The 25,544-nt window shown below is 42.8% G+C and overlaps 1 protein-coding gene across 1 annotated transcript in view; it reads left to right on the forward strand.

Annotated features, from left to right (window-relative positions):
• Window positions 1–1,123: 1,123 nt before the first annotated feature.
• Window positions 1,124–25,544, forward strand: part of LOC113445493 (retinol dehydrogenase 7-like) — a 34,165-nt gene continuing 9,744 nt past the window's right edge. The window contains exon 1 of the mRNA XM_026714678.2: window positions 1,124–1,462. Within this exon, the coding sequence (XP_026570463.2) occupies window positions 1,150–1,462 (313 nt within the window). The 5' untranslated portion in view covers window positions 1,124–1,149. The remainder of the gene's footprint in view (window positions 1,463–25,544) is intronic.

Consider the following 25,544-nt stretch of genomic DNA (forward strand, 5'->3'; position numbering starts at 1 on the left):
GAGACAACACTTTATCAGAATACTCTAATAAATTGCTTTTAAGTGATCTTCCAACTCGATAGCTTATTGGAAAAAGTAAGCCAAGGCAAAACCTCAGGTCTTTTCTTCTCATACACACATATATTTGTGTGCAGCATGGATGAGTAGAGGGTTCGAATTAAAAGGCTCTGGGCTTCTTTCTGTAGGAAGCAGCAACATCCTAGAAGAATGAAATATTTTGGGAAATATTAAAAAGGCAGGATAAAATATTTCCCTTAAAGGAGAAATGCAGAAACAAGTTTTAGAGGCAGGAAGCAGCCCCAGTGGTGGGATTCAGCCAATTCACATTGGTTTAGGAGAACTGGTAGCTAACTTTCTGAGCAGTTCAGCAAACTGGCTGTTGGAAGAAATCTCCTTTACAATAGCCTTTTATTTTTCCCACTTTATGTCAGGAAAGCAAGAAGGAGGCATTCTGGTGTGATTCTGTGTGATGTTTCTAGCCTAATCTTGCTTGTCTTTATTGCCCTACTTAAGTGAGACCATCTAGGCCAAAAAATGGGGCACGGGGGGTGTATGTGGCCCCTCCACGCCCCATTTTCGCTAGCACTGTGGGCTGGTCCTTTGCTATTTCTAGGCTAGCCCTGTGGGCCAGATCTAAGCACTCCACAGGCCGGATCCAGCCCAAAGCGGTGGTGGGATTCAATTTTTTTTTTACTCCCGGTTCTGTGAGTGTGGCTTGATGGACATAGCAGGGGAAGGGTACTGTAAAATAAAATATCCAGAGGTGGTATTTGCCAGTTCTCTGAACTACCCAAAATTTCTGCTACCAGTTCTCCAGAACCTGCTGAATACCACCTCTGGCCCAAAGGCCTTGAGTTTGACATCCCTGATCTAAGGTAAATGGGGAGGTGCAAGGCCTTTCAAAACTCTGAAGTAAAAATGTTCCCCTACTAACACTTGGGAAACCCAGGAATCTCTATAATGGTAAATCAGAAATAGACTACTGGCTGTATCTACTCTGAACTTTATGATGCCTTGCCACATATAGATGCTCTGAACTTATTATCTTATCTCATGTTCTACTTTGGAACTGGATAGGTTATTATATTTTATCTGTATCTGGATTTAAAGCCATCTAGTTTCTCTATTCTCTCTCATTCTTCTTCAGCTATGTGGCTCTTTCTGGCTGCCCTGGTAGCCCTTTGGTTCCTTTGCCAATGGTACCGGGAAAGACAAAAGGTGGAGAACCTGATGGAGAAATATGTCTTCATCACAGGCTGTGATTCTGGCTTTGGGAACCAGCTGGCCAGGCAGCTGGATGCTCGGGGTCTGCGGGTGTTGGCCTCTTGTCTCACTCCAGAAGGGGCAGAACAGCTAGAAAAGGTCACATCGGACCGGTTAAAGACCACTCTGCTGGATGTCACCAACACAGAGAATGTTGCAGCAGCAACTGAGTGGGCGAAAACCTGCGTGGGGAACAAAGGTGATGAAGTCTGTTTATTATCTTATGTGGTATTTGTGAGAGCAGTGGTCCTGGTGCTTTGAACTCACTAGTATGGACGAGTGCTCACTTACCATTTTCTTGTCTATTTTAACTTGTATTCCTAATCTGTTTTTTACAATACTGTTTTTGATCGGTTGGACTGTTTTTTCCCTTTGTGTAACAACAGATGCAAAAAACAAGCTAAACAGCTCTGCTTTCACCCTGTTGCTTGTCACCATCTTGCCACTTTTTCCCATTGATTGATCAACTGCTTCCTTGGCTTTTTTCTTGTTTTTTAAATGTTCTTTCTTTTTTACATTTTTGTTTTATTATATAAAATATAAAATCCAAAAAAAGAAAAGAAAAGAAAAAATTAAGGGAGGGAAAGGCAACAGGAAAACAGGGTGTGGAATATAAGGGGAAAGAGAATAAGAAAGAAAAGGGGGCATTAACTTCCACCCCTTCCTAGTTCAGTACAAGACAAACACTCCAGCCTTAACTTTATGCTTTTACACATTAATATATAACTAACTATTTCTATATCACCAAATCTTTCTAATCTACAAAACGAAGATCAAAGTTCCATTTTTTTCTTCACAAGCACAAATTCCAGAAGTGATATCCAAATAAGAACATGTTTTTCTCTTTAAATAAAGTACTCAAATTAACCATTCCTGCTTTATCTTCCTTACTATGAAAATAACATGTAATTCCATTTGCACCTAGTAATCTTTATAAACTGTCACCATTTTTATTTACAAAGTTGATTATATTCTTTCAAATTCTTTGCCCTAATAAAAAAGGGTGGATCTTTTTTTTCCCTTTTACCCTCCTTTTTTCCTTCAAGGTACTAAACTTTTTTTAAAATAAAAAAGGAGGCACTTTTTTCTTTTAAGTCAAAACTTCCTAATACATTTTATTCTTTAACTTTAACAAACAAGCTTTAAACTTCAATATTGCATTTAGCTCCCTCCTTCCAAACTACCCTTATAGAATAATTATTATTTTTCTTTTATAAATATTCTTTTTAACATATAAAGTTTTTCTTTAAACTAATACCTCATCCTTCTCAGCTGTGGGTGGCTAAAATCTTCTGATTCTGATTAAAAGAGGAAGCCAAGATGGTTCAGCACCTCCTACAGTATCATTTCATCTCTGTTAATGAGAATTAAGTCCAATATGGCTGATCCCCTAGTTGCCTTCTCTACTTTTGGGGGGAGTCAAAATTGTTTGCTAGGTTTATCAGAAACCTGTTTGATCTTTCACTTGGTACAGAGTTTGTCTCCCAGTTGATGTCAGGATAGTTAGTCCTCCATTACTGGCGGAATATGTGCCTACCTCTTAAAAAAGCTATCCACTACCATAGCCAAACCTCTAAGCATAATCTTTGAAAAATCTTTCAGGACCAGCTCCTTGTCAAAACTATGGTCACAAGCCACGGTCATCCACATCTTCTAAAAGGGAGACCCCAGCCTAGTTGAAAATTACAGGCCAATCTCTTTATGCTGCGTCACCTGTAAAGTCATGGAATCAATTATTAACCAATCCATCATCCTCCACTTAGAGATAAACAACCTACTCTCTAATAAACAATTTGGTTTCAGAAAAAACTATCCTGTAATCTGCAACTCTTACACTGCAAAAACATATGGACAACGCAACTCGATCAGGGCAAAGCAATAGACGCAATCTACATAGACTTCTGTAAAACCTTTGATTCAGTGGTACACAACAAACTACTCCTAAAATTAAAATCTTATATTATCTCTGGACACCTGCATAACTAGATAGAAGCATTCCTGTCAAACAGGCAACAAATGGTCAAAATTGGGAATCAAATCCTGTACCTGTCAACAGTGGTATCCCCCAAGGCAGCGTTCTCAGACCAATTCTCTTCATACTCTACATAAATGACCTCTGTGATCATATTAAGAGCAACTGTGTTCTTTTCGCTGATGATGTAAAGCTATTCAATGCCACCGACAATACTGCTACCCTTCAAAAAGACCTCAACTATGTAAGTTCCGGTTTGCAGCGCTTCGGGGCAGGCAGGAATCCGCGATCGTGTGCGATTTCTGCATGCACTCGCCGCTGGAATGCCCTGAGCCATATGGCTTCAGAGCTAGCCACCTCCATAGAAGGTGGTGAAGATAGGGGGTATCTGGCAGGGTCAAGAGAAATCGCACCTCTCTTCCCTAGCCAGCTAAACCCCCTTTTCCGAAGGCAGTAGAGCGACGGTCAGAAATGGCTGCCACAAAGAAGCGCTCAGCCGGAAAAGAAAGTGCAGGAGGAGTTGAGAAGAAGTGAAAGTTTTTTTGTTGACCGGGACAAAGCAACAACGAAGGTATCCTGGAACTTAAAATTTGTGCAAGATACATCGTTCCCAGAGATTTACAAGCAGCGAATGGAAGTAAAAGGGAAAGGTTTTTTTTTCACTCTCCTTCCTAATGGTGACAGCGAACAGAAATACATGAGAAATTGGAAAAACCTGCTTTGGCATCAATAGGTAAACTGGATAATTAAATGCTAAAGGGATAATAAGGTTTTCTGAACATTTTTTTAAAAATTTTTTTGCTGTAAGTGGGAAGGAAGAGGAAAAGAATTGGAGCAGGATTTGGAAGTAAGGAGGAGATTGCCTAGAATTTTTAAAGAATCATTAAATACTAGCAAGACTTCTAAAAGATACATTTTAACTGGAACTTTGCAACTAAACAGTAACCCCAGAAAGAGAAAGTGAAGAAAGAAGAAAGTGCTAAAAGAAATAGCTTATTTGGACTGTTTGGTGACTTTGGGACTTTTGGAAATTACTTTTGAAGGACTAAAAACACTTGGGTGGTTGTTTTGGGGAAAAAAAATTCTTTCTACAATGGCATCACTTGTGAATGAATTGAAAATTGAATTCAAAAAATACAAAGAAGAACAAGAAGGGAAAGATTCTCTTGGTATTCTTTTTCAATTCTTAGAAATGGTGATTTGCACCTATGAGAAACTGACTGCGCAACAAGATGATTGGGATAAAGAAGAAGCCATCTTTGATGAACAAGTAACTGTATTTGGGGAAGAAAGAGAGAAGGAGGAAAAGAAAAAGGGGACTTTAAGATTTAAAAAAACAACCAAAAAAGAGAAAAATAAGGTGAAAAGTGGATATAATATTAGAAAACAAAAGAAAGGGGGAATGCAGAAGAAGAAAAGGGAGGTGGAGAGACAAGGGGGCAAAAAGGGCAGGGAGAAGAAGAAGCAAGGAAGGAAGGAAGGGATGAGAAGCCCCAATGGTGTGGAGCAAGATGTAAAGAAACAAGATTCATTTAGAGATAATGGGTAAAATTTAATTGAAAAAGGGATTCTGCAAAGGTACATAAGATTGTATTGTTATATTTGTACTTAGAAATAATGTTAGAAAATTGGAAACAATATGTGATCAAAAAATGGGATAAAATATTCAGTGTAACTTAGTGAAATGTTTGTGAATAAAAGGAAGGCAGAAATAAATGAGAGAATTGAAGTAGGAAAAAATGGGAACATTTTAATGATACAATGATTTAAAATATAAGTGATGTGAAGTGGGGGGGAAATAACTATGGAAAGTATAAGTGTTCCCATAAAAGTATGATATTTAATTGAAAAGTAATGTGTAAAATGTTTAAGATTTAAATGAATATTAATATTATTATTTTTTAGAAAAACTTTATTAATTTTACCATTAAAAACAACACATCTACAAATTATATACAGAAGAGAAAGCAAACAGGCCTTGGCAGAAGCCGAGAGGGAAAGAGAGAAGGGCAAATGAGGGAGGAGAGGGAAGGGTAAGGGAAAGGGGGGTAGAATGGGAAAAACAGTTAAAATAAAACCATATTTTTGTGACTGTAAGATCCTTTCTTCTTCAAATATATCATCAGTGGTACTTTTCATTAACTCTGCTTAGGTAGCCCTTGGCTACAATTTTTCTCGAAATAGTGTATCTTTGATTTAGCCAATTGTACCAAGGATTCCAATTGTTATAATAGGTTGAGGATTCTTTATTTTTTAATGATTGGGTTAGTTTGTCCATTTCGGCGCATTCTAAAATTTTCTGAATGATCATTTGTTCAGTGGGGATAGAAGGTGATTTCCAGCACTGAACGAATGCCAATCTGGCCGCGGTTAGGATATGAATTATAATATACTTCAATTTTTTGGATACTTGTTTGTCAAAAATTCCTAGAAGGAAGGACTCTGGTTTGTACTCAATTTGTTCCTTAGTAATCTCCTCTAGCCAATGCCTAATTTTTTGCCAATGTTTCTGAGTTTCTTTGCATGACCACCACATATGGAAGAAGGTACCTTCTATGTTTTGGCATTTCCAACATTTGGGACTTGTGTTGGGGTGCATTTTCGCCAATCTCGAAGGGGACAGGTGCCATCTATAAAACATTTTGTATGAGTTTTCTTTATAAGCTGCTGATTTCGTGATCTTAATGTTCCTATTCCAGATCCTTTCCCATTCTGCTAGAGTGATACTCCGTCCCACGTTTCTGCTCCACGCAATCATATTTCCCTTGACAATCTCTTGTTCTAGTTCTGTTTCCAATAAGTGTTTGTAGAATTTAGATATATATTTTTTTATTTGGTCCTAATAGAATTTTGTCTAAAGTCTGCAATTTATTGTAGATTCTGAATTTCTTAATATCTTGTTTATATCTTCTATGGATTTGAAGGTACACCCACTGATCAATTATAAATCCTCGCTCTTGTAATTCTTTTTGTGTTTTCAGCTTTCCCTGTGGGTCTAATAAATTCTCATATTTAATCATTTTAGTTATATCCGAATTATTAGGGTGTACTATTGCTTCCATTGGAGAAAGCCAAATTGGTATTTTTAGATAGAGTTTTTTACGTACTTTTTTCCAATTGGTTAGCAGCGAGTCCCTGATAAGGTGCCTATGGAAATATGATTGCCTGGGTTTCCCAGTTTCCCACAGGAAGGCGTGCCATTCTTTCTGCATATCTTGGCCTTCTAATATTAGTGTTCTTTTGTTGGTTAGATTCACCCATTCCTTTATCCATATGAATGAATATTAATATCAATGATAGATTTGAATTGGCATGGATAGTTGTTTTAATTATGTTACATACTTATAAATTTTTCTTTTTTAAAAAATATAATGTGTCACTTTAGAATGTACTAAACAGAATCCCAATGGAAGTTATGTACTATACTAAGTGTTACAAATTTAGGGGAAAGAGTTAAAGGCGTCATACTCCAATTAGGGTACAGGAGAAATTTTGTTTAAAGAGAAAAGATAAATAGATAGCGGGAAACAGAACAGACAAAGAATAATAAGCATAATGATCTGAACTGAGATGAAATAAATTAAATAAAACTAAGAAAGTTAAAAGAGGTGAGAAGCTATATAGAAAATGGAAAAAGGTAATAAGATATGGAATGGTATATAAAATGAACATGAATTCGAATTTGTGTCTGTATGAAGAGATGTAACCTGGGATCAAGCAGCTTTCAGAAAAGATGTTTTATGTTTTTATGTTTTATGTTTTGTTTGTTTGTGTATTGTCTTTGAAAATTAATAAAATTTGTTTTTTAAAAAAAGACCTCGACTATATGTCAGAATGGTCAAACAAATGGCAACTTCAAATCTCAACAAATAAGTGCTCTGTCTTACATATTGGCAAAAAAAAATCAGAAAATAAAATACAAGCTGAACAGTCAAGACCTTGTTGATGACCCAAACTTTGTCAAGGATCTTGGAGTACTCATCTCAAATGATCTAAGTGCTAGAACCCACTGTTACTACATAGCCAAAAAGGCATTAAGAGTTGTAAACCTAATCCTCCGTAGCTTTTTCTCTGGTAATATCACTCTACTAACTAAAATTATTTTGCCCATATCTTTCAGAAGTATAAAATTGACTGAAGCCCAAATGGTTTGGTGGATTAATTTAGCCATTGAAGTTCTATCATGCAGCTTCTGCCTGGCCCAAGCTTTCTTGCTTGCTAATTTAAAGACTATCTCACTTCTGGGCAAATGGATTTGATTTCTCAGGCAGTTTCTGGCCTTGCTGATGATGTAGAGAATGTAGAACATAGAATAAGTTTATTGTCACTTTAAATGTACACTAATCGGCATACATTAAAATGAAATTTCATTGCATACAGCTCTCAAAGGGTCACAACCTCCAATATACACCACATAAATATGACTAAATAAATAAATACATATGCATATACCCACATATACACATATATTATATGACACAGAGAAATAATACACTCTAGTTTGAGAAAAACGAATCTTGTGAGTATCAGACAGATGGCATACGGAACAAAGCTGTTACAGAATCAGGTAGTTCTGATAGAAATGCTTTGAAATTGCCTCCCAGAGCAAAGCAATAGAAACAGACTGTAAGGTGAGTGTGTGAGATCTCTTAACAATGCTTTGAGCTCTAAGCACATAGTGGTTATAAGCAGTATCCTGAATAACAGGAAGCGAGCTTCCTATAATCATCTCTTCTGTCCTTACCACTCTCTGTATGGACTTTCTATCTGAGGCACTGCTGCCACCAAACCAAACAGTGATGCAGTTTGTTAAAATGCTCTCAGTCGTGCCTTGGTAAAAAGTGGCCAAGACAGCCAAATTGGGAACTATACTATCAGGCAGCAATGCTAACATGGATGGAAGGAGGGATTGTACTGAGGAACGCAAGATTATTAACCTTGAAGGGACATGATTTGCAACTGGGCTGGCATGCCTTTTTATGGTATGGGAAAAATTAGATACATGGTTACTTTCAAAGACACTATATAAGAAATGTTTTATTGCTAGTATCAGAGAAAATTAGAAAACAGCACTATTTAAAAATACCAGTTTGGCTTTCAACAATGGAAGCATTTATTCATTCAAATGTTTTTAATATGGGATATGTTCTTAGATATAAAGATATTTTGAATGAAAAGAGTGAGCTCAAAGCTAAACAAGAATTGGAGGAGCAAGGGATCGAAGTTGCTTGGTAGTCACACATGCAAATACAATCTAGATATGAAAAAGATGCAAAACTATATGATTTCTATGGAGAATTGACAGAATTGGACAAGATACTAACAGGAACAGAAGAATGATTAAAAAAAATTGTATAGTTATTTGTTGGGCATTAAATTAGAAGAGGAACAAATGAAGGAGACATTGATACATGGGCAAAAAAAATTGGTTATACAATTGAATTAGATCAATGGCAGAAATTGTGGGATAGAAATGATAAGAATGTCAACTGCATATAAAGAAAACTTGTATAAGATGTTTTATAGGTGGTATTTAGCACCAGCAAGGTTGACAAGGATTTTTAAAGATAAATCAGCTAAATGTTGGAAATGTCACCAAATACCTGGGTCATATTATCATATGTGGTGGACATGTGTAGAAGCCAAAAAATACTGGACAAAAATACACATGTGGTTGGAAAAGATGATACAACAGCATATTGATTTAAAACCTGAAATATTCCTGTTGGGGATCTTACCTGGAGTTTATAGTAAAGAGAATGTATATTTGATTATTCATGTTTTAACTGCAGCTAGAATGATATTTGCACAAAATTGGAAAAGTGAAGAGATTCCTACTGAAGAAAATATGATCAGAAAAATATTAGAATGTGCAGAAATGAATAGATTAACACTTGCAATTAAAGAGAAGGAGCAAACTGAATATTACCAGATATGGGAACTATTTTATCAATGACTAGAGAAACAATATGAAAATGAGAAATAGCTAAAAGACTAGTGAAATATAGAAAATATGTTAATAGAATTAAACAAGTTAAGAAGAGGAGTGTTCTAGTAATAGAAATATTATGTATATCAATATGATAAGAGTAAGATAAGAACAGAGAATTAATATCAAAGCAATGAATATTGTAAAATGTAACTGTTATTGCACAAGATATTTGTACCCAGATGACACACCATTAAATGAAAGATGAATTGTATGTATTTTAAATAAAATAAAAAACTTTTTATAAAAAAAGTGGCCAGGACAGAAAGAAAAAAGTTGTGCTCTCCTCATCCAATGCAGGAAATGTAGACAGCCTGGAATGTTAGTGCAAATGTACCTCCCATCCTAGAATCACATAGGACATTTAGGGCATCTATTCCAACACCCACTCCATCCAGAAACCCAAATGAAAGTATAGTCGATACAGTAAATGACTTCCTAATCTCTGGTTTTAAGAGGAATAAATAAACAACTTTTTGCAAATCTTTCTGTTCCTTTATTTTAAAGTTTGAAGATTTTTTAGGTCTTAAACAATGTGGCTGAAAATGTGCATTATTCTTGCATTGGTCTTACCAGTTTTCACTAAAACTAATTTGTTTTGGAAAAGGCTTTGGACAAGGAATTTAAATAAGTAATCTGTTATCGCACTTGGCAAATAAGAAGCAGGCAGGAAGAAGAATTTTGCATTCCAGCCAGCCGAGTAAGAGGAACAAGGACAGCGAGACATCAAAGCATGTTCTATACAATCGGTAACCAAACGGAGGTTCTTGTTGTTTGTCTTCATGAGATTGCAGATGCATTTGCGATCTAAGAAATATGAAGCAAAAATCAGTCAGTGGGTTATCTTCCTACAGTAGCTTCTACGCTATATTTTCTATAGAAAAAATATGAGGATGCCAACTCTCTATTGTGAGAAAGGCATAGTGAGAGATAAGGTGTCAGGTACTCTATGTCAAGCATCCAGACAGTATCCATGACATCAATCACTCTGAGACATTATCTCTCCAATTGATTTATTAGGAACAGATCTGGCACGTTCAAAAGCAATTTTCCAAGTGAAAGCTTTTTCGCGCATTATACAGAATCCACCTTCTCTCCTTCCCTTCTCTCCTCCCATTTCTACACTTCATAAATCACAAGAACCAGTTAACTGCAACTGCAAGTTCTTAATATGACACACAGAATAACCTTGAACTTTTCAACTCCTCTAACTCTCTAAAAAAAAAAATGTGGCAGCTGAATTTCAAAGCTGACAGGTGTCACCCCCTTGAAAACTCCTCCTAAAAAAAAGGAAAGGAAAAAACACACATATAGGGGTTAATACATTGTCCTTAACCCCCTCTCCCCCCCCCCCACGAGGACCTTTCGGTTTGTGGGGAAAATCCTCATGGAATTGGTTAACCAATTGATCAGCATGAACATCTCAACTCTTTACCTAACTAGAATCTGAGAGGGGGTATCCTTTCCATAAGACCAAATGTTGCAATCGGCCACAGTGTAATCTAGAATTGAGAATTTTTTTAATCTCATAATGTATTTCCCCATGTACCATGAACAGTTTAGGGGGAGCGAGTAGTAGTGGTCTTATCATCGATGTAGTAGCTGGTTTTAGTATACTACAATGGAACACTGGATGAATTTTCCCCAATAGTCGAGGAAAACGTAACTGGACAGTGACTGAATTGATTATCTTTTAAATTGGGAGTGGAATGAAGAATTTTGGACCCAGCTTCTTACTGGGCAGTTTCAACCTAAGATACTTGGTCGACAAATATACTTTGTCCCCTACTTTAAAAGGTGGCTAAAGGGATCTATGTTTATCTGCCTGTTTTTTATAAATTTTTGCAGCTTCGTTCAAAGCTTTTTTTGTATTTTCCCACCCTTTCTTTAATGAGTTCATCCATTCTTCCAGGGACATGATGAGGGAGTAGGTAACTCTGGCATCAGGACAAAATCCATTCCAGTGTTGATTTGGAATGGAGTCAATCCCGTGCTGCTATGTACTGCATTATTGTAAGCAACCTCTGCAAAAGGTAATAACTCAGCCCAATTTTCTTGTTGATAATTTACATAGCATCTAATATATTGTTCAATCATGGCATTAATCCTCTCCGCTGCTCTGTTACAAGCAGGATGGAAAGATGAAGATAACCCTTGAAAGGAGCCAATGGATTTCAGGAATTCCCTCCAAAATTTTGTGATAAATTTGTACCCCTCTGTCTGATATTACTCTGCGAGGTACATCATGTAGTCTATAGATATGTTTCACGAACAGCTTTGCAAGTTTTTTCACAGATGGAAGCCCTTTGCAGACTATAAAATGGGCCTGCTTAGAGAATAAGTCAATTATAGTCCAAATGACTGTATTCCCTTCACTCTTAGGTAATTCAACAATAAAGTCCATTGCGATTTCTTCCCAAGGTTGGGTTGGTTCAGCAACTTGTTGCAGGAGGCCAGGGGGCTTTCCAGTTCTGTGTTTCATCGTGGCACAAATTGAACAACTTTTTACATAGTCCTCAACATCAGGTTTCATTTTTGGCCACCAGAACTGTCTTCTTAGTAAATGTAGGGTTTTTAGGAATCTGAAGTGGCCTCCCAGCTGTGAGTCGTGGCTAAGCTTTAGTACCAGTAGTCTTAGGATTGTGGGTACATAAAATTTAGTCCCCTTCCAAGCTAGTCCATCATTCATTGTCAACTGGATTTGATGGTCCAGGAACCACTCTGTGGAATTTGCATTTGAGAGTTTCACGTATAATTTGGCAGCTAGAAGTTTTTCTAGAAACTGTCGAACCAATTGAACATGTTCTTCCATGGTTTCGCTGAAGATAAGGATGTCATTCAGGTACACGAGGACCCCCCAGTAAAGGTGTGGGTGTAGCACCTCATTGATGAGCTGCATAAACACTGCAGGAGCCCCTTGAAGTCTGAAAGGCATGACTTTGAATTGGAAGCTACCCAGAGGGCAGTTAAAAACAGTTTTCCACTCATCTCCCTCTTTGATGTGGACCTGGTAGTAAGCTTCCCTGAGATTTAGTTTGGTGAATACTTTGCCCTTCGACAGGTGGTTCAATAAGTCCTTCATAAGAGGGAGAGGATACATGTTTTTGACGCATACTGTGTTCATGCCTCTAAAGTCAACACACAATCTCAATCTGCCATCTTCTTGAACAACACAGGGGTAGCTAATCTTGATTTGGCAGGCTCTATAAAACCTTGTTCCAAATTGCTGTCAATGGATTTCCTTAATTCAGCCATTTCAGCAGGCATCATGGAATACATCTTTGGTTTTGGTAATTTCGCCCCGGGCTCTAATTCTATGGCGCAATCAGTGGCTCGATGGGGAGGTAAAACATTACACTCTTCTTCACTGAATACTTTAGCCAAATCTTTGTATTGGTTGGGTACCTGGTGGTTATCTGGGAGAAGGTGGGATGCCATGGATGCTGGCTCAGGCTCTGGGTTTGAGCTGACTGGTGGCTTTGTAGTGGGTGGAGGGGGTAATGGGCCCGATCCAATAAGGATTTTTCTGAATCCGTCCTCCCATTTGATCATCGGAGCCGATTTGTCTAACCAAGCAAGTCCCAGTATTATTGATTCTGACATCTTGGGGGCCACTATGAAGCCTATGAGCTCGCTATGGGGCCCTAATTCCATCTTGATTAATTCTATCAATTGAGTGGCTGCCTCCCCCCCAAATTAAGGTTCCATCCACTTGCTCAAATTTGATTGGGCGTTTTAGGGGGTTAGTCTTTATGCTAAATTGTTCAACGATGGGGAGTCCGATAAGACATCTGGAATACCCAGTATCAATGACAGCTTCTAACTCCCTAGCCTCCCCCATGTTTGGTACCACTAACTTGACCTTGACTGTAAAAGGTATGATGGGATCACCCACCATTGGGTCATCTTTGCAGGTCGGGTTTTTGGGGATGTGGTGTCAGTCTGGTGGTCCGTTGCTCCCATCTGTGCAGAGGGGGCTTTCCCGGCTGTGTTTGGTGAACCTGTTTCTGTCTGGAGGTCTTCCTTGATTCTTCCGACCTCTAACAGCTGTATTAGGCTTTGACTGTGGAGCTTGTGGCATAGTAGCAGGGGCTAGACAGTCCGCTGCCCTATGACTGGCTTGGCCATATCAGTAACATTTCAGCACCCTGGTGTGTTGGGTACGAGCAGGTTCAGCTGGTCTGGTCGGCGGTCTCCTCACCACAATTCTCTTAGTCGGGGTTGCCGGAAGGGGTTTCCTGTGTGGGTTGATGCTGCAATCTAAGCTGAGGGAGGCAATATACCACAACTGTAAGGTCTCTCGGATTCCCCTAATTTCACAGGCCTTCTTTACTTCTGGATCAATGGCTTTTTAAAAATAGTGTAAAGTCATTCTTTCAGGCCAATCCATGAGGTGGCATGGTGTAATTCGGGGGCTTGTTCGTTGTGTAGTTGGGCCACCCATTCTGAAGCATCCCCTTCATTCATCCTCTTTGTTATGGCTGTAACCAAATCGCACTCTGTGGCATATTGATCTACAAATTGTTCTATATGGGATTGGATTTGAGTGAGGAAGTAGTTGAAATGTTCGTAGTGACCATCGAATATGGCCTCAAAGGGTATTTGGTCTGGCCTGGATCGTGGTTGTGGAGGTGGTACATGCCAGACTCCTGCAGGTTGTACTGGAACAGTCTGGGTGGTGTACGTAAGCTGGGTAGCCCCCCTGAATCCTGGCTGGGTGGTGCCTCTCTGGAATAGGGGTCCCTGTGGCCTCGCTTCTGGTTGGGGCTGCAATTGTGGCTGCCAGGAAGAAGATGGGTGTGGCCTGGTTCCCTGGTCAGGTGGAGGGTGTGTGGCTGCTGTTTCCTGTCTGGGCAACTCCCCTTCAGACCAGGACTGTGTTGGTGCTGGCTGCCATTGGCATTGAATCCACCCCTGGCCTGGATAAAATCCCCACCCTGGAGGGATACTCTCTGCAGGGGGCAAAATTCCTTCTGGGAAATGAGGGGATTGCCTTTGAGGCTGCAACATATCTCTGTTAGTTGATGCTTCTTTCTGGCTTCCTCCAACTGGCATCTGTATAGTCTCCTCGTTCCTCACGATATTTGGGTAAGTGAATATGGGTGGTCTCAAGCTTCCACCCATCCAAACAGACTGTGAGACCAAATCTGTCATCTTTAAATTCTGGAACTGTTGATATAAATCTGCCCTTGATGGACTTCCAGAAATTATTTGGGGGGTTGTCATCTTGAGAGAAATCCAACCCCAATTGTCTCTCTTCCATCCAATCCAACAGAATAGCCATATGCCTGGGGCTAGAGAAAGACTTCTCTTCAGACATCTCTAGGTTATAACAACTTCTTGAGTTGAAATGCTTTGGTATAGCTTCCAAATCTCTTTATCCTACTGCCATCCTGAAAGCATCCATTATCTCCTCCAAACAAGGGCTGGCAGGTTCAATTAATGCTCTGGAAGGAGGGACCCCACACGCTCCCCCCTGCACTTTGGCTGATTGCTGCTCTTTGTCCATTTTTGGGAAAAGAACTCTGGGGTATCAGCCAAGCCCATTCAAAAAATAAAAGTTAGACTTGGGAAATAAATGTCAAGCATCCAGACAGTATCCATGATATCAATCACTCTGAGATGTTATCTCTCCAATTGATTTATTAGGAACAGATCTTGCATGTTCAAAAGCAATTTCCCAAGTGAAAGCTTTTTCGCACGTTACACAGAATCCACCTTCTCCCCTCCCTCCTCTCCTCCCATTTCTACACTTCATAAACCATGAGAACCAATTAACTGCAACTGCAAATTCTTAATACGACACACAGAATAACCTTGAACTTTTCAAATCCTCTAACTCTCTCTAAAAAAAAACGTGGCAGCGGAATTTCAAAGCTGACACTCTTGTTGTGTGTGTACAATGAAGAGCAACAGAAAGGTCTTCTCCAGTTATCATCCCAAAGAAGTAGCTGAAGATATGATGCTTCAAAAATGGAATGGCTATGGGATTGGTAAGGACTCTCAACTCAAAACTTCAGCCTATCATGAGGTGACATGACAGAGTCACTTCAAGCAAAATGAATTAAGCATCTTGAAAGTGTTGTTGTTGTTGTTGTTGTCAGCCAGTCTGTGGTTGTTTATTTTATTGGTAATATCCCAAGAGGGAAAAACAAGGGATTCTCTCCCTGATGTGGGAAAATAACTTGGCTAGTTAGCATCTTCACTCCCAATGATGAGATGAAGGTCAACCATTACTGGTTTATTTCAAGTAGCCAAATGTCTTGTGTTGGCTTTGGCTATCTATAAGATTCCTGCCACTGTTGGTTCTTGAATAACTCATGCACAGACAAAAACTCTTTTAAGGTCCTCATTTTACTCACAGACATCCAGGTATGGTTGTCCATAAGATTCATTGACATCTGGAAGCATTAAGCTGAACATACTCTGTAAGTGCTGTTTTAGGTTATCAAGTATATGTGTGGCAAAGCCCCCAGGTTCAAAGATACTGATTCTGAGTCCGAAAGGAGAAAGCTCTCACCTGTATTGGAACAAAAGGATTATCTTTGGATAAAGAGACCTGGAAGGGTGGATAGATTAAGGTCTAGGACTAGGAACTGGGAGACTGAGTTTTACAGCCACAAATGCTCCTTAGGTTGCTTACTCCCTCTCATCCAATCTTTCTCACAAGGTTATTTTTGTGGGAAAAATAGGAGGTTGAAGCAACATGTACTCTGCCTGGAGTTCCACTGTGGGTATTTCAGAGTCTTTTCATTTTTGTGCGCATAAAATAATTGCAGCGGTTATTATATATAAGAACAATCTCCCACGACTTTTTAAAATCATCTATCCAGTCCTAGTTTCATTGAATATTGATCTCTATAATTCATTGTATCTTTGTGTATATTTGAACTCAAACTTTTCAGGCTTTTTTGCAAGACCACCAGGCATGATAAAATGATCCTTGTGTTGCCAACATTTCCATCATAGATTTTAAGCCTTTAGAGAATTTTCTGGAGTCATATACCAACATTGCATCATTTTATAAATAATTATTTTTAGGTATAACCTAATGGGAATTTCAGTCCACATATTTTCCCACTGTTGCATCCATTATGTCCAAAGTTCCTAATCCATTTTATCATGTGTATTTTCACTTGCTCTTCTTCTATTTCAAATTTCACAAAACATGTATACATTGCAGCCATTATCCATTTATTAGGCATAGTGATTAAAGTAACCAGCTTAAAATGCAGAGGCTCTGAATTCTAATCCTGTCATAGGCATGAAACAGGGGTGGTATTCAACTAGTTCGCACCTATTTGGGTGAACCGATAGCGGTTATTTGGTGTGGGTCGCTGAATCAGTGGCGATCCCTGGCTGGCCACGGTCCCAACCCAGTCACCTGGTCGCTCACTTGCCCCGATAGCTCTCCTAGCTTTCTGTTCCCCACCTCCTCTTTCTCCCGGGGGGGTGGGGTGGAGGAAGAAAGGCATGGATGCTGCAAGTATTGCTTTCCCCATATGAGTTAAGTGCCTGGAATGAGAAGGAATGCGGGCTGACAGAGGGGGTGGGGAATCCACTCCAGCCTTGGAGAAATGTAAAGGAGCTGCTTCAAAGTGCATGTCTGTTAAGCTACAAAAGTGCTCTGTGTGTGTGTGTTTTGTGTGTGTGTGTGTGTGTGTGTGTGTGTGTGTGAGAGAGAGAGAGAGAGAGAGAGAGAGAGAGAGAGAGAGAACTCTGTGCTATTATTTTTAATTGTTCCATTATATATCATGTGTTAATATTTTACACTGTCCCTACACCTAAAGAGATTTTTCTGTCTTTCTTTTGCCCAGGGCTACCACATATTTTTCAGGGTTTACATGCATTCAATGTCAATAGTCCAGAGCATAAAATACACATGTGTTTAACAAGAGTTGAAAGGGACCTTGGAGGTCTTCTAGTCCAACCCCCAGCTCAGGCAAGAAAACTGAGGATGCCAAACTCCAAGTAGAAATCCTGGGAGGTGTTCTGTACAGACATTTGAATACTCGAGATCCGGCAACCCGGATTGGCTAAAGCGCACGGCCACCGGATTGGCTGAGTGCGCGGCACTGATTGGTCGTTCGGAATCGACCGCGATTGGCTGAGCCGATCGCGGGCGATTCAAAACGACCCGATTGGCCGCAGCACTCGGCAGAAAATGTTTTTAAGCCGCGCTTCTTCCCCACTCTCCCCACTTGTGTTTTACCCTAATAAATGAGCTGAACCAAGTCACCGCCTCGCGTCTTTTGTTCGTATGAGATATACGACACTGGCGACGAAGGTGGGATTTTAAAACAAGTCCCACACCGCACGTGGCCCACGGAACCGCAACCGGCAGCATGGCCAGCGGCAACGTGCCACCCGCTCCCTTCAACCAAGCTACGGAGGATTGGGAATCGTACATAGACCGATTCCTCATGTTCCTGGAGAGTAGCAACCTCAAGGACGCGAACGGGCAGAGGAAAAGGGTCGTCTTCCTCACACACTGCGGGCCCGCAGTGTTTAAAATGGCAAAAGCCCTCGCCAAGCCGCTCGACGTAAAGGCCATGGACTGGGCTGATCTCGAACCGCTGCTGAGGAGCCACTACGCACCCGCCGTGCCCACCCTTATCCGCCGGCACGAATTCTACCGCCGCGATCAGAGGCAAGGGGAGAGCGTCAGCAACTTTGTGGCCGACCTCAGAGACCTCGGGGGCCTGTGCGGGTTCACCGATCTCGATGAAGCCCTGCGGGACCGCGTCGTCCTTGGCCTCCGGGACCCCGTCCTGCAGAGCCGGATCATGGCAAAGGGCGACATCTCCCTCGCTGACGCCCTTGCCGAAGCCACCGCAGCAGAAGCGACCCGGAAATCAGCGGCCCAATTGCGGCAAGCCGGCACCGCAGAGCGACCCGCCATGACCGAAGCGACCGCGACCCCCGAGAACCAGTCCGGATTCGACCATCGAGCAGCCGCCTCCACACATCACGGCGATCTCGAATCCCCCTCCGACTCAGAAGATGACGAGGAGGACATCCACCGGCTGCAGACGGGACGCGACCGGCGCGAGCAACGGAACCGAAAATCAAAGTTCCAGTGCGCCGGCTGCGGCGGCGAACACCCGCGGTCGGAATGCCGGTTCTTTGATGCAATATGCCGGCATTGCGACAAGCGGGGCCACATCGCCAAGGTCTGCCGTTTCAAATGGAATCACAGCCCCCGCCACCGAGACGGCAGCCCACGGAGACGCAACAATGCCAGACGCGACAACACCCCCAAGGAACCGCGACCGGGATAGCGAGAGCCGTTGGAGCCGGGAAGCGAGGAGCCGCCGTTTCAACGAAAACCGCCAGCGCGAGGAAACGCACCAGACGGTCATCGTTGGCCATTCCTCCAACTGGGATGGCCGGAAGGTCCACGTGGAGGTCGCCATCGAAGACCGCCCCTGCAAAATGGAAGTCGACTCCGGATCTTACCTATCCATGGTCGCGTGGCGGAAATTAAGCGGCTAGTACCCTCCATGAAACGGCACGAGCTGGAGAGCCAGAAGCTCATCCTCAAAGACTACCAGGGGAATCGCATCCCCGTGGTAGGGACCGGGCACTTCAAGGTCACATTTAAAGGGCGCACCGAAATACTACCCCTAACCATCGTCGAACGAGACCGCCCCAGCCTCCTGGGACTTCAATGGTTCGCGCCGTTGGGACTAGAAGTGACCGGCACCAACCACGTCGCCGAGGCGGACTGGGAGGAGCAGCTCGTGCGCGAGTTCCAAGAGGTCTTCGACGGAAACCTAGGCAAGTACCGGGGGCCCCCAATATCGTTCAGCCTTGACCCCACCATTGCCCCTATCCGCCTCAAACCCCGGCGAGTGCCTTTTGCCCTCCGCCCCAAAATCGATGAGCAATTAAATAAGCTCATCGAGCAGGGAGTCCTCGAGCCAACGGACCATGCCCGATGGGAGACCCCTATAGTCACCCCGATAAAGCCAGATGGGTCGGTGAGAATCTGCGGGGACTATAAGGCCACCCTGAACCGTGCGCTACAACAAAGCGCCTACCCCGTCCCAGTAGTGCAACACCTTCTACACTCACTGGGGGGCAGGGTTTGCCAAACTCGACCTGGCCCAAGCCTATCAGCAACTGCCAGTCGACGAGGAAACCGCAGAAGCGCAGACTATAGTCACACACCGAGGGGCATTCCGCTGCAAGAGGCTCCAATTCGGAGTCAGCGTAGCCCCGGGGGTATTTCAAAGCCTAATGGAGAGGCTCCTCCAGGGCATAAAAGGGGTAGTACCCTATTTTGACGACGTGTTGGTAGCCGCGGCCGACCAGAAACAATTGAAGGGCCGCCTAAGGGAAGTACTGCAAAGATTCCAAAGTGCAGGACTAAAAGTTAAGAGGAGAAATGCCAACTGCGCACGGCACGGTCGAATTCCTGGGGTACCTACTAGATCAGCACGGAATCCACCCCACCGAGGGCAAAATAAAAGCCGTCAAAGAAGCCCCGAAACCCAGAAACAAAACTGAGTTACAAGCATTCCTGGGGTTGATTAATTTCTACAATGTTTTCCTGCCCCAAAAGGCGACCGTGGCGGAACCGTTGCATAGGCTGCTCGACAAGGCAGCCACCTGGACGTGGGGGAGACGAGAAGAGGACGCTTTCAACAAAACCAAGGACCTTCTCACATCGGACGCTGTCCTCATCCAGTACAGCGAGACACTCCCCATCACGGTAACGTGCGACGCATCACCCTTCGGCGTAGGAGCCGTCCTCAGCCACACCCTCGCCGACCGGAAAGAAGCACCCATCGCCTTTTTCTCAAGGACCCTTTCAAAACCCGAAAGAAACTACAGCCAATTGGACAAAGAGGCTCTAGCAATCATCGCAGCCGTAAAGAAATTCCACAAATACCTTTACGGCAGGACTTTCTCCATAATCACGGACCACAAACCGCTGCTGGGAATACTGGCGGGGGACCGGGCCACCCCAATCATCCTCTCCCCAAGGATGACAAGGTGGTCCGAATTTCTCGCCGCCTACAATTACCGGCTAATCCACCGCCCCGGTAAGTCAATCCCGCACGCGGATGCCCTCAGCCGTACACCATTGCCCACCCTGGACGCTGACCCAGCACCCACCACATCCACCCTGAGCATCGAGACCTTACCCAACCTACCCCTGACCGCGTCAGACATTACCCTAGCAACCAATAAAGACAAACGTCTGGCGCAGGTCCTAAGATGGGTGGGAAAAGGGTGGCCGGAGAAGGACGTGGACAACGAGTTCAAAGCTTACCGGAACCAACAAACAGAGCTATCAACGCAGAAAGGCTGTCTACTGTGGGGGGACAGAGTCATAGTCCCAGAAAAATTGCAAAAAGAAGTCCTGAGCATGCTGCACGAAGGGCACCCCGGCATCGTTAGGACAAAAGCCCTGGCCAGAAGTCACGCCTGGTGGCCAGGGATGGACAAGGAGATCGAAGCCTGGGTGGCCTCCTGCAAGCAGTGCCAGGAATCAAGACCAAACCCCCCCGCCGCCCCGATCCGGGAATGGGAAACCCCTCAGGGGCCATGGTCCTGAATCCACGTAGATTTCGCGGGACCAACCAGAGGACACACCTTCCTGGTAACCGTAGACGCTTACTCCAACTGGCTGGAGGTAAGCAACATGAAGACAACTACCACAGACGCCGTCATCAGAGAACTCAGCAAGCTCTTCGCAACCCACGGCCTTCCCGATGTCATCGTGTCAGACAACGGCCCCCAGTTCACCATGCTACCCTTCGAGAAATTCTTGGCAGAACGAGGGATCCGACACGCATTAACGGCACCGGCGCACCCGGCGGCGAACGGAAGGGCGGAGAAAATGGTCCAATTCACAAAAAAGACCATCCAAAAGATCGAAACCGGGGACATACAAGACAAAATAAACCGGATGCTACTAATTCAGCACATAACCCCGAGCACTACGACGAACAAGAGCCCAGCGGAGCTACTAATGGGGAGGAAATTGCGATCACCGCTCGACCGTTTGCACCCCACATACAACCCGGAAAGACCCCCTGACTCCACCAGCAAACGCAGAACATTCGCACCGGGAGACAGGGTCTACGCAAAAAACCTTACCGGGAACCCCCTCTGGATACCGGCAACGATCACCCAAGCAACAGGCCCACACTCGTACCGCCTTCAAACTACCGACGGACGACCGTGGAAACGCCACATCGACCAATTGAGAGCAAGAACCACCGCGGGAAATACAACCGACACGCAAATACCAGACACTGAAAGGAACCGGCAAAACACCAACCAAGAGGGGAGGGAAGCCCCCAAAGAACAAAAAGAACAAACCCACCCAAAAAGAAACCAGCAGTACTCACCACCTGAAGAACCGGAGAGCGACCCACTCGAAGCCTCACCTGGAAGGAGCAGCCGAGCCAGCTCAACCGACCCCGGAAGCCCGAGCGGGAGCAGCCAAGCCAGCTCAACCAGCCCGGAAAAGCCGAGCGGGAGCAGCGAAGCCAGCAGCTCGACCAACCCGGGGAGACCAGGAGGGAGCCGCGGCGAGAGGCCTGACTCACCCTTCCAGGCGGTTCCATCAACGAGGCGGAGAGCGACAGGAGTCCCACCCGAACCGGCCGACAGCCAGGAAACAACTGACCAGCGCAAGTCAAGTCGGAAAATACGGAGCCCTGCCTACTTACGGGACTACGTCACGTAGGACCAAACCAAGAGGGGAGGGGTGTTCTGTACAGACATTTGAATACTCGAGATCCGGCAACCCGGATTGGCTAAAGCGCACGGCCACCGGATTGGCTGAGTGCGCGGCACTGATTGGTCGTTCGGAATCGACCGCGATTGGCTGAGCTGATCGCGGGCGATTCAAAATGACCCGATTGGCCGCAGCACTCGGCAGAAAATGTTTTTAAGCCGCGCTTCTTCCCCACTCTCCCAACTTGTGTTTTACCCTAATAAATGAGCTGAACCAAGTCACCGCCTCGCGTCTTTTGTTCGTATGAGATATACGACAGGAAAGGTGTCAGAATAATGCTTAGAAGGGACCTTGGGGTGAACCCTGTACTGTTTCAGAGAAATGGCTGTCCAGTCTTTTCTTGAAAACTTCCAGTGAACCCAGAACTTCCGGAGACAGGCAGTTCCACTGGTTAATTGTTCTCACCCACAGGAAGTTTCTCCTTAGTTTTAGGTTGCTTCTCTCTGTTCAGTTTCCATCCATTGCTTCTTGTTTACATTCTGCTTCTTTGGAAAAAACATTGTCCCCCTTTCTTTGTGGTGGCCCCTTAAAAGCCTGTTGCCTATTGCACTCTTGGGTAAAGCATGTGAGCCATTTCCTCCTTTCAGTGATCCATGAAAGTACATCTATAGTATGCAGATAATAGAGTCAAAAAAGGTGAACAACATCTTTACAGAACTATAGATAAGTTGAGGCTGGTGACAAAGAATGGCTGGGAGGGGAGGGGCCAGGTGTGGCACCCCTTGATGTGAGTGACATTGAGTTGGCCATGCCCACCCAGTCACATGACTGCCAAGCTTACCCACACAGTCACATGACCACCAAGCCCTGCCCACCCAGTCACATGACCACCAAGCTATGCCTACCAAATAAGTCACGCTCGCAGAACCAGGAGTAAAAAAAATTTGAATCCCACCACTGGCATGAAAGCCCGCTGAGTAATCTTGGACCTGTCTCTCTCTTTCAATTCATCTCACTGTGTTGTTCTTGTGTGTTCAATGTTTTATTATCTACCATAAATCTTACTCTTACCTGTACAACTGAACATTATGAAAGCTGCAGGACTGCAACCTGCAGGCCAAATTTATATCTGAAACATGTCCCCACTAATTGTAGGCCAGAAGGACTTAGTGCCTTGCTGCTTCAAATGTAGTGAGGGGAAAAACATTTGCTGCTAAACAAGAAAAATAGCTACTAAGTATATATTTTACCTCAGAGTATCTGAAAAGGCTTCCACAGCAAACTTGGAGAGGCAATAACCGCCTCTGGGGATTGCCAGTCTTCCCAGAACACTAGACATGTTGACCACCAACCCTCTGGCTCTCCTCACCAGGGGCAGCATCTGGAGCATCACATCAATCAGTCCAAGCAAGTTGATGTCTAGCATCTTGGCAAAATCCTCCTTCCTCAGGCATTCATTCAGAGCAAGTGGATAAGTAATGCCTGTGTTGTTTACTAATCCCTAAAGTCCTGTGAGAAGGGGGGAAAGTGGGATTCAGGAGGATCTTCACAATTCTGCTTGGAATAGTCTTCGGTGGAGCCTCAAGTCCTTCAGTTCTGCTCTTTATGCCACTTATAACTCCTGAATAAAATTTCTTAATGGCAAAAAAAAAAAGTCAGCCAGAGGGACATTTGATCTATACCTTTTTATTCAGATACTTGTCAACCTTCTCTGAAAAGAAAGGTTCTGCTTTTAGACCTTTAGGAAGTATGCATTCCATAGAGACTAAGAATCAAGTATGTTGTAGTGTTGATGGTGTTGGCCTAGACACCAGATCCTGGGAGTTTGAGGCCTGCCTTAGGCACAAAACCTGGTTGGATGACTTTGAGCCAGTACTTTCTCTCACCCCAGCCCACTTACATGGTTGTTGTTGAGGAGAAATAGGAGGAGGAAAGGAGTACAGGTAGTCTTCGAGTTATGACTACAATTGAGCCCAAAACTTCTGTTGCTAAATGAGACATTTGTTAAGTGAATCACTGCAGTTGTTAAATTAGTTGAGATGTGACTCTGGCTTCCCTATTGATTTTGTTTGTTTCAAAGGGTGATCATGTGATTCTGGGATATGCAACCATCCTTAGATATGAGTCAGTTGTCAAATGTCTGAATTTTGATCATGTTACCATGGGGATGCTACAATGATCCTAAGTGTGAAAAATGATCACTTTTTTCAGTGCTCTTGTAACTGTGAACAATTACTAAATGAACTATTGTAAGTCAAGGACTACCTGTATTATTTATGTACACTGCTTTGAATTACTTAAAATAATAAAGATAAAGATAAATATTTCCTCTATGCAGTCATGTCTGACTCTACGGGGCGGAGCTCATCTCTGTTTCTCAGGTGAGGGAACCAGCATTGTCCAAAGTTGCTTCCATGGTCATGTGGCCAGCATGACTATATGCCAAGGTGCAAAGAAAGCTGTTATCTTCCCACCAAAGTGGTACCTATTTATCTACTCACATTTTTGTGCTTTTGAACTGCTAAGTAGGCAGGAGACGGGTCAGGAACAGGAAGTCACCCCGTCATGTGACACTCAAGTCTCATACCTGGGTTGTCAGCTTTCTGGCTGACAAGCTCAACATCTTTAATGACTGAGCCATTGTGTTTCCTCATAAAGTAATAAAGGCAAGATTAAAAACCTAATCCATAAACAATTGGATCCCCATGAAATATGAAGGAAGGCCTTAAGCTCTCCTAGGAATTTTCTACTCCAGCAGCATCCCTTCAAACAGCTGGTTTGTTAGAACAATACCTGAAACATTTCAACTGTTGCTTCATGCCTAAGGAAACAGTGGGAACTCAGCCCAAGATTTTTGCCCCCATGTTGTTTGACTTTAGGGTTACAAGGATACATAGGATAGCGATTCATGCTGAATTGAACTAACCAAAACAGACTTAATTATGGTAAACTTTCTGTTTCCATGGAATTAATTTTAATCTGATTTTGAACAGAGAGAAAAGAAAAAACATAAAAAAAACTTGCTTTTACTGGATTTAAATATTTTAAATATATTTTGTTTGAATATCAAAGGAAGGATGTACTGCCTTCTTAAAAGATAGGAAAAAGAGAAGAGTAACACTTTATAATAAAGTTATCCTACCCATGAAATTTACAGTGTTTTTGTTATTTGAATTAAATTTATGGTATTATCAACATAATTTATGGGATTATTACAGACTAATACTACTGTTTAAGATGCTAATAATTTATACAAATTACAAAGGAAGCAATGTCAGCCCTTCATACCAATCTTTTAGTTGTAATCACGATCAGAATTATTTCTTCTAATGTTAACGGCCAGGTAAATATGCATACCCTGCATTTCAGTAAAAGAGAGAAACCTAACATTTTGTTTGCAGGAAAATCAGAGAACCCTATCTACTAAAGCCCCTAGTTGAGAGAAGCATGCTTTGCACTTGGCAGGATAAAAATTTAGAGTTTGCAACTGTTATTTTGCAATTTTTCTCCTCCTGGTGGAATATGGCATAATAGATCCTGTTTGGCAATACTTATTCATTGGAAGGTATATTAAGGAGAAACAATTAGATTACAAATTTATGAGCCAGGACTTAGCCATTTTG

This window comes from Pseudonaja textilis, chromosome 2 (genome assembly GCF_049901715.1).
Source record: "Pseudonaja textilis isolate UNSWEBS1 chromosome 2, rPseTex1.2, whole genome shotgun sequence".
Taxonomy (NCBI): Eukaryota; Metazoa; Chordata; class Lepidosauria; order Squamata; family Elapidae; genus Pseudonaja; species Pseudonaja textilis.